Consider the following 13,453-nt stretch of genomic DNA (forward strand, 5'->3'; position numbering starts at 1 on the left):
AGGTGCAGCTGCAGATCTAAAGTTTCAAGAAAAAGACGTCAACAGTTTTCACAGCCAACAAGACCAAAAGCCACAAATGCAAGAAGATATAATAATCATACATCCTGTGCTTTATCCCATGTTACTTGAGTCTCTCCAGTGGTTAATGCTAGTTGTCAAAAACCAGTTTATTGGTTTTAGGGAAACTTAACGTTTTCTACATGGACTGAATGTTATGAATTCCACCTTTTCACAACACATGGTTTTCACTCTGTTGGTCTGTACCCATCAACAGTGCAGAATTTAGTACTGATCAATTAATTACTATGAGTTCAGTTTTTATGTTTACTTCCAGTTCATCAGTTCAACATGTGTTATCCTGTGTGGTAAAAAACTTAAAGATGTACTTGGGTACCATTTGGCACATGAGGTGTATGGCATTCTAGCCACCAAAATCTACCACTGCCACCTCCCATACACTTAAATGAGAAATATGTGCCACCTGCCTAAGATCCAACAACTTTTTCTTTTTACCATTCCCCTAAAATGGGATTAAAATAAAAAAACTAGACATCTCCAACCAATGTTCTTTCGATTGCTACTGATCTACATTTCAACTCCTGTTGAACATGGTAGAGGGTAACAGACATTTTAGTCCATCAGCAGCTAACCTGACTAATGTAAAACACCCATGCATTTAGTTAATGAAATGAAATAAAATGAGAAAGAAAAATCTCATATTTAAAAGCAGGCTATAATGACAATTGTCAATGACAATTACCAATTATTTTCAGACATGATTTAACAAATATACAAATTGCAAGTATACAAATTATCTTTCCCAAGGATTCAAGCCCTCTGGGGCATTCATCAACCTTTAGGAAAAGATTAATTAGTATTTACTGTCCGTGCAAGGAAACCATAGCTTAAAGAGTAAGCTTTAGGATGATTTTTGGAAACCATCTCCTGGATGAGAGCACAGGGAAGTTTGTATTAAATGTAGTTGGGGTTAAGTTTGATGTGAAGTGGTTAGATATAATGTATACAAGTATATATAACATTCATCCACATTGAATTAAACATCTATATTTTGATGGATAAATCTGAACTAAATTCTTGCCAAAATAGGCCCATCATTTTTCTACATCACAATGCTGGCTGTAACTAAAACCATACCTTATACACTTCACACTGCAAAGCTTTCCTAACAACAAATCAGATTGCACACTGCAAGAAAGCTGTAGTTCCTGTTCTCTTACAAAACTATTTTGGATTTGTTTCTCAGTTAGGGTTTAGCTGAAGTGCAGACCAGGCTCTTTTGGCTTAAAATGAAGTAGCCAAGGCATGATATTGTAACAGAAGATATTGCCTTAACTGCTTCAGTACTAAAGAACCCTTGCCATGGAAAACATCACACATACAGATGTTCAATGAACAGCAGCAGAATGGAAGTAATCACGCTATAATTTTGCTCTGATCCCCAGAACAACAACCAGGAAAACATAGATTTCAATAGATTAGCAGTGAAGATTTGGATTATCCTAATAAATATGTGAGCATGTTGCCTAAATCAAAGATTTCAAAACAAACTTTCAGAGCAGAAGTGCGGTAACTTGATTTAAAATGAAAAAATCAAGCAAAGGTCTCAAAATCCCACAAGCAGCATATTCTTCTTAGTAACTTCATAGAAACCCATAAAAACAACAAAAGGTTGTTGTGATTTCAGCCTTCATTCCAAAATCACTGCTGTAATAGACTATATACATGGAGTGTACAATATCAAATATTAGGGCTTTATCATTTTGGGTGGATGGATATGAAGGTCTTTTAGGATTAAGAGCATGGAAGTAAATAAAAGATCCTTGGTTCTTAGATCTGTAAATTCCATTTGCATTCTGTTAAAAATAATGGGAAAACACTGTGAAAAAAAAAGTGTACATACAAAGAAAGACGCACATAGGAAAAAATCAATACTCATTTACTGTAAGAGAAAAAAATGTAACGCTCTATTCAGTAAAATTATTGCAAAATAGAATAAAGAAGTAGAAGGCAAAGATGACCGCTATAATGTTATGGTGGCAGGCGAGTCCTAGGTGTCATTGTTTGTTACTGCAGATGTGATTTTGACATACTGGCTGAAGATGGTTTCAAATGCTTCATCTCTATGAACCATGGCACCAAAAACTAGTGGCTGAAATTGAGAAGAAAAAAAATGAGACACATTGTTATGTATTATACTGTATTAGAAATTCCAGAACCATTTTTTTTTTTTTTTTTGCTTCATTTTGTTTTGATGCTTAGTTTCCAACTGATCTAAAGTTCTCATTCAAAGAAGTACAAAAGCCATTCTCTTCCACCCTAGGCTCCATCCAATGGCCTTGCTCCTTGAACAATCAGTTAGCCTGAAAAGTGTTTTATAGAATGTTTGTCTTCTGCACCTTTTAACAATTCACCACTGCCAATTATAGATTATATTATAGATGTGCTGATAACTGCATAAATTAACATTTGTTTGATACCCCAATGAAAGGAACTGCTAGAAGAGTTATTCGTGTCGCACAATCCATAAATTAATTTGTGTAAAATTCATTGTGTGTGAAAATACAAAAAATAAATAAAAAAGTCCTTTCATTTGAAGTAAATCAATAAAATTAATTGTGTGAAAACCGTTATTCTGTGTGATTATTGAATCATTTAATATAAGTTATCAAAGAATTCAAAAATTGATAAAGTGCTTATAGTGAATAAAGTGCTAAGTATGTCATGAGCCGTTCTCAATCCACTGAAGTGTAATATGAACCTGATTAAAACATAACATTTAATAGCTACATTAAAAAATCTAATGAGGGAAAATTCATACAATTCATGTGTATCGATCTGGTATCAGAGTCTCAGGGATTTCAACCTATACTTCTCAAACAAATGTCTCTCTCTTAAAAATGCAAAGTTGTGCAGCGGGGTTAACAGACACAATCTTGCCCCACTTTAAGTCCTCTCTTGTTGGAAATCGCTGCAGCAGCATGTGCAGTTAAAGCTGATCTGGACCAATCAAACAGAAGAGGAAGTTGTCAGGCATTAGATGGAGCCTGCTAAACCTGTTGTGCAACTCTGCAAAATTAGGAAGGTGCACTAAGAGAGATAATTTTCAGAACTGATGGCGTTGTGAGGGAGGCCACCAGAGGGAAGCATTTGTTCTCATTTAAGCCTAAATGCTTCCTGTCCTAAAAGATGTTAGGTGGTATAGCTTGAAGGACCAGTAACATCAAAAAATTTAATTGTTTTAAAGTAATAAAAATATAATGCAGTGTTGCCCTGCACTAGTAAAACTTCTGTGTTTGCTTCAGAAACATTACTATTGTTTACATAAATAAGCTGCTGTGTAGCCATGGGGGCAGCCATTCAAAGTAGAAAAGGCTCAAGTTACATAGCAGATAGCAGATAAGCTCTGTAGAACATAATGCTGTTATCCATTATATATCCTGTGCCATAGCTGTTTTTCAATTTCTTCCATTGCTACTCTGCAGCTTGTTTACATGAACTATAGTAGTGTTTCTGAAGCAAACATCAGTTTTACCAGTGCAGGGCAACACTACATGATATTTGCATTACTTTAAAAAACCTTCAGTTTTTGGTGTTACGGTTCCTTTAAGAACTAGGAACCTGTAGCTCCAGGTCCTTGTGTACTACATTTTGCAGTATCTAATGAAGCAATGGCCTGCCCCACTAAATCTGCCTTTATGATGCAAAAAAAAAGTGTTTAGTTTAATCTGCAGACTCAAACATACAGTATCCACATGGCACGGTGTGCTCTATTATCAGAGGAGCGGGCCATGATGTGATCTAGATAAATGTTCTAGCCTTACTGCACAACATGCTTTAGACATAAAAGGAGCACAGTGCTCAATGGCAATGCAATACAGATGACAAGTTTGATATAGTCTCGAGATTCTTGTTGTATTCGTTCAATGTCATAGTTGGTTTTATAGTTTTTGTTATAAGTGAATCAATATTAATGGGTCACATTTTTTATATTCTGGTTTTCTGTTATAAGTTGTAAGTGAGGTGGACATACATGCAAGATACTCCAATGGATCAAATACTGCAGGTATGGGCCCTTTTTTTTTTTACAGTTCTGTTTGTTCAGGCTGACTGCCTGTTTGGAGCTGTAGGTAGTAAAGAAGTTCTATTGCTCCTGCCGAAAACGATACTTGCCAAATGGTTTTGCAGTATGATCAAAATTGGTCAAACCCCCTGTAAGAAGTCTTATACGTTGCCTCTAAAGCACATTTGGAAAGGTTAGAAACCGTGCACTAACATATTCTATATTTTCTCAAGTCCTTTGAGGCAGAATGCCTAAGCACTGAGATTTAATTGATTATATACAATATACACTACCTTCTGTGTAGATGGTGTTGATACAGCTATACCCATCCCAGACCCAGGCAGTACCGATAACACTTTATACTGAGGACAAAACACAAAGGAAATGAAAAACCACATGAAATAAAACAGACAAAGAACATCATTTTAACAAACATGTAGATCTACAAATATAAACCAGGTTTTATAGGTCAAGTTGTAATCATTTGCGATTTAATAATGAGAGGAAGTTAGTTTTATAGTTAGGTTTTGGTTAAAATGTTTTTGAATCACTAGATATAGCAAGATGTCAAAACCAAGGCCAGTTAGTTACTGCTGTCCTGCATATAACCTGCTATAAAAACAAGACTATGCAGGATAGCAGCAACTGCCCATCCTAACCCTTCAGGCTAAGCGCCCCACTATGACAACTAAAGAAAGGAATCAGGGCTGGAATATTCACCATCAGGGCAGTTATTAGGTAAAAATTGTTATGTCTATTACAATCAAGAAATGTTTTTTTAATTTAACAAACTAGTTAGCTTGTGGTGTGGTTGTGTCAAGGAACATTTGCCGCATGAACCTCGAGGTAGTAAACAGTAGGGATGTAGCGAACGTCGGAAAAAAAGTTCGCAAACATATTCGCGAACTTGCGTCAAAAATGCGAACGGTTCGCGAACGTCGCGAACCCCATAGACTTCAATGGGAAGGCGAATTTTAAAAGCTAGAAAAGACATTTCTGGCCAGAAAAATGATTTTAAAGTTGTTTAAAGGGTGCAACGACCTGGACAGTGCCATGCCAGAGGGGGATCAAGGGCAAAAATGTTTCTAAAAAATCCATTGTTGACACAGCGCTGCGTTTTGTGCTGTAAAGGGCAGAAATCACACTACATTTCTAAACCTGTGTAATAAAATGCTTTAAAACGTCCGGCGTCTACATGCCAATCAAGTCGTGTAAAAGTTACAGCCTGTTCACACGCAAAGACGAAACGCGGTGCTTACTGCAACGCAAAAAGACGCAAAGAGCTTTAATGAATGATACCGTCAAGTGAGCAAATAATAGTTTTTAATTACTAGTTGCTTGTCACCTCCAGGATGTTCGTCCTGTTGGTGGCAATATTTCTGTAGTGGTGTGTTTAGCAGTCACCGTGCTTGTGCGCACGTGCACGGTCAGGCAGAGGTAATTCAATGTACAGTGAAGTGAACCAAAAACACTGATTCTGCAGTGTGGGCCCAGTTTTGGTCTACTTTATTGATCACCTGCGGTGACCATAAAAGATGCGATTTTGCCACTGTTGCAGAACCCTGAAAAATTAGGCATGTGTACTTTCCTGAAAAATTATGTTTTTTTTGTCGCAGCCACTGAACCAGAAGTCCAGAAACAATATGCCATATAAATGCTGAAAATATTAATTTTTTTTTGTGGCAGCCACTGCAGCACAGAGGCCAGAAAAAATATGCCATATAAATGCAAACGATATTAATTTTTTTTTGTCGCAGCCACTGCAGCACAGAGGCCAGGAAAAATATGCCATATAAATGCTAACAATATAAATTTTTTTTGTCGCAGACACTGAAGCACAGAGGCCAGAAAAAAATATGCCATATAAATGCAAACAATATTAATTTTTTTTGTCGCAGACACTGAAGCACAGAGGCCAGAAAAAAATATGCCATATAAATGCTGAAAATATTCTGTTTTTTTTTGGTCGCAGCCACTGCAGCACAGAGGCCAGAAAAAATATGCCATATAAATGCAAACAATATAAATTTTTTTTTTGTCGCAGCCACTGCAGCACAGAGGCCAGGAAAAATATGCCATATAAATGCTAACAATATAAATTTTTTTGGTCGCAGCCACTGAAGCACAGAGGCCAGGAAAAATATGCCATATAAATGCTGAAAATATTCAGTTTTTTTGATCGCAGCCACTGAAGCACAGAGGCCAGAAAAAATATGCCATATAAATGCTGAAAATATTAATTTTTTTGTCACAGCCACTGAAGCACAGAGGCCAGAAAAAATATGCCATATAAATGCTGAAAATATTAATTTTTTTGTCGCAGCCACTGAAGCACAGAGGCCAGAAAAAATATGCCATATAAATGCTGAAAATATTCAATTTTTTTGGTCGCAGCCACTGAAGCACAGAGGCCAGGAAAAATATGCCATATAAATGCTGAAAATATTCTGTTTTTTTTAGTCGCAGCCACTGAAGCACAGAGGCCAGAAAAAATATGCCATATAAATGCTGAAAATATTCAATTTTTTTGGTCGCAGCCACTGAAGCACAGAGGCCAGGAAAAATATGCCATATAAATGCTGAAAATATTCTGTTTTTTTTAGTCGCAGCCACTGAAGCACAGAGGCCAGAAAAAAAATGCCATATAAATGCTGAAAATATTCAATTTTTTTGGTCGCAGCCACTGAAGCACAGAGGCCAGAAAAAATATGCCATATAAATGCTGAAAATATTCTGTTTTTTTTGGTCGCAGCCACTGAAGCACAGAGGCCAGAAAAACTCAGGATTTACCTGGATTCAAATTAAACCAGTAGGGTTTGCACCCTAGTTTGTAACGGTGGTGGAGGGAGGAGGACGCTAAAGGACAGCTGTATGTGGAGTCATGAGGCGTGCAGAGAAGGACAGCTGCATGGGGAGTCAGAATCAGAAACTCAGAACAAGTCTTCCGGCGTGCAGTAACCCTCCGAGATCCACCCCTCATTCATTTTAATAAAGGTCAGGTAATCCACACTTTTGTGACCTAGGCGAGTTCTCTTCTCAGTTACAATCCCTCCTGCTGCACTGAAGGTCCTTTCTGAGAGGACACTTGAGGCGGGGCAAGACAAGAGGTTCATGGCAAATTGTGACAGCTCTGGCCACAGATCAAGCCTGCGCACCCAGTAGTCCAAGGGTTCATCGCTCCTCAGAGTGTCGATATCTGCAGTTAATGCCAGGTAGTCCGCTACCTGCCGGTCGAGGCGTTCTTTGAGGGTGGATCCCGAAGGGTTCTGCCGCTGCCTTGGGCTGAAAAACATTTGCATGTCTGACGTTACAGAGTGGCCAAAGTGCTTTGTCCTTGCAGGTGCGCTCGTGGCAGGATTACTGGCACCTCTGCCCCTGGAATGTTGATGAGTTCCTGAAGTGACATCACCCTTAAAAGCATTGTACAACATGTTTTGCAGGCTGGTTTGTAAATGCAGCATCCTTTCAGACTTGTGGTATGTTGGTAACATTTCTGCCACTTTATGCTTGTACCGAGGGTCTAGTAGAGTCGCGACCCAGTACAGGTCCTTCTCCTTAAGCCTCTTGATACGGGGGTCCTTCAACAGGCATGACAGCATGAAAGACCCCATTCTCACAAGGTTGGATGCAGAGGTATCCATCTCCGCTTCCTCGTTATCAAGGACTGCATCATCCACGGTCTCTTCCCCCCCAGCCACGTACAAGACCAGGGGTCCCCAAAAGGTCACCACCAGCCCCCTGGGAAGCCTGCTCCTGTTGGTCCTCCTCCTCCACAAAGCCACCTTCCTCCTCTGACTCCACTTCTGACACCTCTCCCTGCGTTGCAGCAGGTGCCTGGGTTCGTTCTGGTGATTCCGACCAGAAATCGTGCGCTTCCTGCTCCTCGTCACGCTGGTCTACAGCCTCATCTGTCACTCGTCGCACGGCACGCTCCAGGAAGAAAGCAAAGGGTATTAGGTCGCTGATGGTGCCTTCGGTGCGACTGACCATATTTGTAACCTCTTCAAAAGGGTGCATGAGCCTGCAGGCATCGCGCATAAGCACCCAGTAACGGGGGAAAAAAATCCCCAGCTCTGCAGATCCAGTCCTACCACCCAGTTCAAACAGGTATTCGTTGACGGCTCTTTGTTGTTGCAGCAGACGTTCCAACATGAGGAGCGTTGAATTCCAGCGAGTCTGGCTGTCGCAAATCAAACGCCTGACTGGCATGTTGTACCGCTGCTGAATGTCAGCAAGGCGTGCCATGGCTGTATAGGAACATCTGAAATGGGCCGACACCTTCCTGGACTGCCTGAGAACGTCCTGGAATCCTGGGTACTTTGAGACAAAACGTTGTACTATTAAATTCAGAACATGTGCCATGCAGGGCACATGTGTTAAATTGCCCAGTCTCAGTGCTGCCAACAGATTGCTTCCATTGTCACACACCACTTTTCCGATCTTCAGTTGGTGTGGGGTCAGCCACCGATCGGCCTGTGACTGCAGAGATGACAGGAGTACAGATCCGGTATGGTTTTTGCTTTCCAGGCACGTCATCCCCAAGACAGCATGACAACGGCGTACCTGGCACGTCGAATAGCCTAGGGGGAGCTGGGGGTGCACAGGTGTGGAGGAGGAGGAGGACCCAGCAGCAGAGGACGAAGAAGAGGAAGAAGACGAGGTAGAGAGCGAAGGAGGAGTAGAGGTGGTGGCAGAACCGCGTGCAATCCGTGGCGGTGACACCAACTCCACTGTCGTTGTTGAGCCACACATTTCCTGCTTCCCAGCCATGACCAAGTTCACCCAGTGGGCAGTGTAGGTGACATACCTGCCCTGACCATGCTTGGAGGACCATGCGTCAGTAGTCATATGGACCTTTGGCCCAACACTAAGTGACAGAGATGCGGTGACTTGGCTCTGCACATGGTGGTACAGGTGTGGTATTCCCTTTTTTGAAAAAAAATTGCGGCTGGGTACCTTCCACTGCGGTGTCCCAATTGCTACAAATTTGCGGAAGGCCTCAGAGTCCACCAGCTGGTATGGTAAAAGCTGGCGGGCTAAGAGTGCAGACAAGCCAGCTGTCAGACGCCGGGCAAGGGGGTGACTAGCAGACATTGGCTTCTTATGCTCAAACATGGCCCTCACAGAAACTTGGCTGGGGGCAGATGACTGGGAATGGGAACTGGTGGTCAAGGTGGAAGGCGGAGTGGAGGGTGGTTCAGACGGGTCAAGGACAGCAGAGGTAGAGCAGTAAGATGCTGGACCAGAAGGAGGGTGGCTTTTAGTTTGCCTGTTGCCTTTGAGGTGTTGCTCCCAAAGTGCTTTGTGCTTGCCGTTCATGTGCCTTCGCATAGAAGTTGTACCTATGTGGCTGTTGGGCTTCCCAAGACTCAGTTTCTGACTGCACTCATTGCAAATTACAACGCTTTTGTCAGAGGCACACACATTAAAAAAATCCCACACTGCTGACCTTTTTGAGGCTGGCAATCTGGGGGTAAAAGTAGAAGTCGGCGGCGTTGGCGGCAATGGCGGGTGCGTTGGCCGGCTGACCACAGGTGCCGATACATGTTGTTGCCCTACTGTTCCCTGCGAGCTGTCCTCCCTGCTTCTTCTAAGTCTTATTCTCCTCCTGCCTCTCTGACTCTCCGTCTCTCCATCTGAACTATCCTCCTCTTGCTCTCTTCTACTGGGCACCCACAAAACATCAATCTCCTCATCATCATTCTCCTCAGATGCATCAATTTCTTCTAACAGCTCACAGAAGGAAGCAGCAGCGGGGACCTCCTCGTCATCACTCATTATGTCCATCTCTGTTGTGTTCTCTGCCAGAATTAAATCTGGTGTAACGTCCTCATCTCCTTCATCTTCTTCTGCCAATAATGGTTGCGCATCACTCAGTTCAAGAAACTCATGTGAAAATAACTCCTCTGACTCCAGTGAAGAAGGGGCGCCGGTGGTGGAGGAAGTGTTACGTGGGGTGCCCATAGCAGTGGAGGATGAGGATGTTGTGGTAAAGTTAGAAACGGTAGAGGATGGGGTGTGCTGTGTAAGCCAGTCAACTACCTCTTCAGCATTTTGGGAGTTCAGGGTCATTGCCTTTTTAAAACTGGGCAATTTCCTAGGGCCACAGGATAGCATAGCAGCACGGCCCCTAGTGCCTCTGCGTGGCGGCCTGCCTTTGCCTGGCATTATTTTTAAAACAAAAACAACTCAGGTGGTGTTTCTGGAGACGGTATTATTATTGATATTTAGACAGAATGTGAACAAGCTCACAGAGCTAGATGGGAGTTGTTTGAAAATGAAGAAGAAAAAGAACACACTGGGCAAACAAGGCCTACAAGGTCAACGTATACACTACTACAGCAGTGGATACGGAATATATTATTGCTGCCTGAAAAACGTCACTCGGGTGGTGTTTCTGGAGACGGTATTATTATTGATATTTAGACAGAATGTGAACAAGCTCACAGAGCTAGATGGCAGTGGTTTGAAAATGAAGAACACACTGGGCAAATAATGCCTACAAGGTCAACGTATACACTACAGCAGTGGTGGATACGGAATATATTATTGCTGCTTGAAAAACGTCACTCAGGTGGTGTTTCTGGAGACGGTATTATTATTGATATTTAGACAGAATGTGAACAAGCTCACACAGCTAAGTGGCAGTGGTTTGAAAATGAAGAACACACTGGGCAAATAATGCCTACAAGGTCAACGTATACACTACAGCAGTGGTGGATACGGAATATATTATTGCTGCTTGAAAAACGTCACTCAGGTGGTGTTTCTGGAGACGGTATTATTATTGATATTTAGAAAGAATGTGAACAAGCTCACACAGCTAGATGGCCACTGGGCAAATAATGCCTGCAAGTGCACTACTATTGGTGCACTACTATGAAGAACAGCAAACAGCACTGGACACCTTAAAGAACAGTAAGATAAGTAAAATAAAAAAAAAATTATATGTATATTAAAAAAAAAAAATATTCTCGGGTTGGTGCTGCTGAACTACTAGGAGCAGCACAGTAGCACACCAGTCCCACTCCCCAACACTGCTAGACTAATAGCACTTGGCTGTTAAAGTAGCAAAGTAAAACAACAAAAAAGAAAATAAAAGCAGTCCTTACAAGGACTATTGGGTTATTACAGCAGTCAGCAGATGAGATCAGAAGAGATCAGTGCCCACAGCAGGCAGCTACATACAGAGCACTGCAGTAGAAGGTAGATTACTAGCCAGCAAAGCTACCTAACCTAAAATGTCCCTCAAATCCCTGCAGACTTCTGTCCCTCCAATATAGAGCAGTATCAAGTAGATTACTAGCCAGCAAACTTACTATCAACTGTCCCTCAAATCAGTGAAATCACTAACAGCTCTCTCCCTACACTAGCTCTTCCAAGCACACACAGGCAGAATGAAAAAACGCTGCAGGGCTTCAGTTTATATATGGAAGGGGAGTGGTCCAGGGGGTGTGGGGGTGGTCCAGGAGGGAGAGCTTCCGGATTGGCTGCCATGTATCTGCTGGTCTGGGGTGAGAGGTCAAAAAAAAGCGCCAGGTAAGGGGAACCCAAAATGGCGAACGTCGCGCGACGTTCGCGAACTTGCGGCGGACGCGAACAGCCGATGTTCGCGCGAACAAGTTCGCCGGCGAAACAGTCCGCGACATCCCTAGTAAACAGGAGTCTTCACAAAGGAAATCATTGCATTCTTTACAGCAAAGGTTCTCACTTTCTCCCTCGCATGCTTACATCAACCATCCCCAATGTCTCACCCATTTGAAATATCATTGCTGAAGTTACAGGTACATGTAACAATTTTAACTGTCTCACCCAAAACAGTCTGCCTGTGGAATTGGGATGCAATGTTTTGGCTTGGAAGTAGCTGCAAATACTTATGTATATAATAAGGTTTGCCATCTTGATTTGCTGCCGTTTACCAGAATGGCATGCTTTAAGGCAAGATTTGGCTATATATTATCAATACAGCAGTACAGATGTTGCATTCCTTGAAATAAAGACGGAGCTGTCATTAATGCCACGGTCTATAAGAAATAGAAACTGAACAACAAAATCAACTTACCTTCTGAATGTCTGTTATGTCTGTAAGCTTTATGACTTTATTTCTTTTAGAAGAACCCGACCTCGAACTTTCAAAGCATAAATAGCTGTAAATATTAAAATGATCAAAGATGCACGTTAGGTTGTTTGCAGAGGCCTATCTTTGATTTCCTCTTGTAAATTGAAAGTTTATGGTGTTTGCTCAGACACATCAACTTGAACATATAAAACATAAATAAATTTAAAATACGTCTATTCGAGCCATTAAAACTTAGAGGAAAACTATACCAACAAATGTCCAAAGAAGTAAATTAGTCCTTATACCTAGTCATCCGTAGTGGTAACTGCCTCTAACAAGCTGTATGCCCCATGCCAGCTGCAAGTAAGTAAAGAAGTCAACCAGAGAGCTCCATGTATATTATCTTTTTTAACAATTTGCACTAGTGCAAATGATGTCTCCATATATAAAATCACTGTGTTGAAAAGATAATATACGTGGTTCTCTCTGGGTGACTTCTCTATTTATAACAAGAGATGACATATTATTAGTCGTGACCTATTAAAGAATCTTACCAAATTTTCATACACATATTGGTAAATATCGCCCTTTTACATCTTTTCCGTTGAGCCACTATTTTGTTACAGTCTGTGTGCTCCTTCAGAGATGTGTAAATGTAACAGGAAGAAGTGTGAGCGTAAAAGACACATCTCTGTCCATTCATTGGCTAAAGTAACTAAGCATGTATTCACAAACTTGGTTTGTGTGTTTTTATCCTGCTACAAACAAGCCAGATGGAAAAGCCAAGTGAGCTTCAAGGGAAACTAAAGTCTAAAATAGAATAATGCTAGAAATGCTGTATTTTGTATACTAAACATGAACTTACTGCACCATAAGCCTAATTAAACAAATTATTTCTGTTTCCAAAGTTGGCCCCAGGGGGTCACCATCTTTGTCTCTGCAAGACCAAGACCACGCACATGCTCAGTGTTGTCTGGGCTGCTGTTGGGAGGCTTAGGGATCGTCTTAAATTATCAAAACAGCTTAAGGAATAATATTGCCAGAAGCGGATACAGCAAGACTGATTAATAATCAGAATATGCAGACTGCACTGCGTCCTGAGTCATGTAATCTAATGTGGATTTTATAGTATTTCTTCTGACATCTGACATTTCGAGCATTCAAATTGGGGTGATATGGTGACAAAATCTCATTTCATGACTATGCTGTCGATTATACTAGACCCATGTAAGGACAACTATTAGTTGTCATTAGGGATGGGTGAATTTTTTCACCGCGGAAACAACGCACATAATTTTTTTTGATGCCCATAG

The 13,453-nt window shown here is 41.3% G+C and overlaps 1 protein-coding gene across 2 annotated transcripts in view; it reads right to left on the reverse strand.

The window, feature by feature from the left end:
• Positions 1–437: 437 nt before the first annotated feature.
• gramd4.L (GRAM domain containing 4 L homeolog) overlaps positions 438–13,453 on the reverse strand; it is a 67,265-nt gene continuing 54,249 nt past the window's right edge. For both annotated transcript variants that reach the window (XM_041586440.1, XM_041586441.1), the window contains 3 exons: positions 12,144–12,228; positions 4,375–4,443; positions 438–2,170 (listed from right to left, as the gene is read on the reverse strand). In XM_041586440.1, the coding sequence (XP_041442374.1) occupies positions 2,069–2,170; positions 4,375–4,443; positions 12,144–12,228 (256 nt within the window). In that variant the 3' untranslated portion in view covers positions 438–2,068. The remainder of the gene's footprint in view (positions 2,171–4,374; positions 4,444–12,143; positions 12,229–13,453) is intronic.

The sequence above is a fragment of the Xenopus laevis genome, chromosome 3L, assembly GCF_017654675.1.
Source record: "Xenopus laevis strain J_2021 chromosome 3L, Xenopus_laevis_v10.1, whole genome shotgun sequence".
In the NCBI taxonomy this organism is placed as follows: Eukaryota; Metazoa; Chordata; class Amphibia; order Anura; family Pipidae; genus Xenopus; species Xenopus laevis.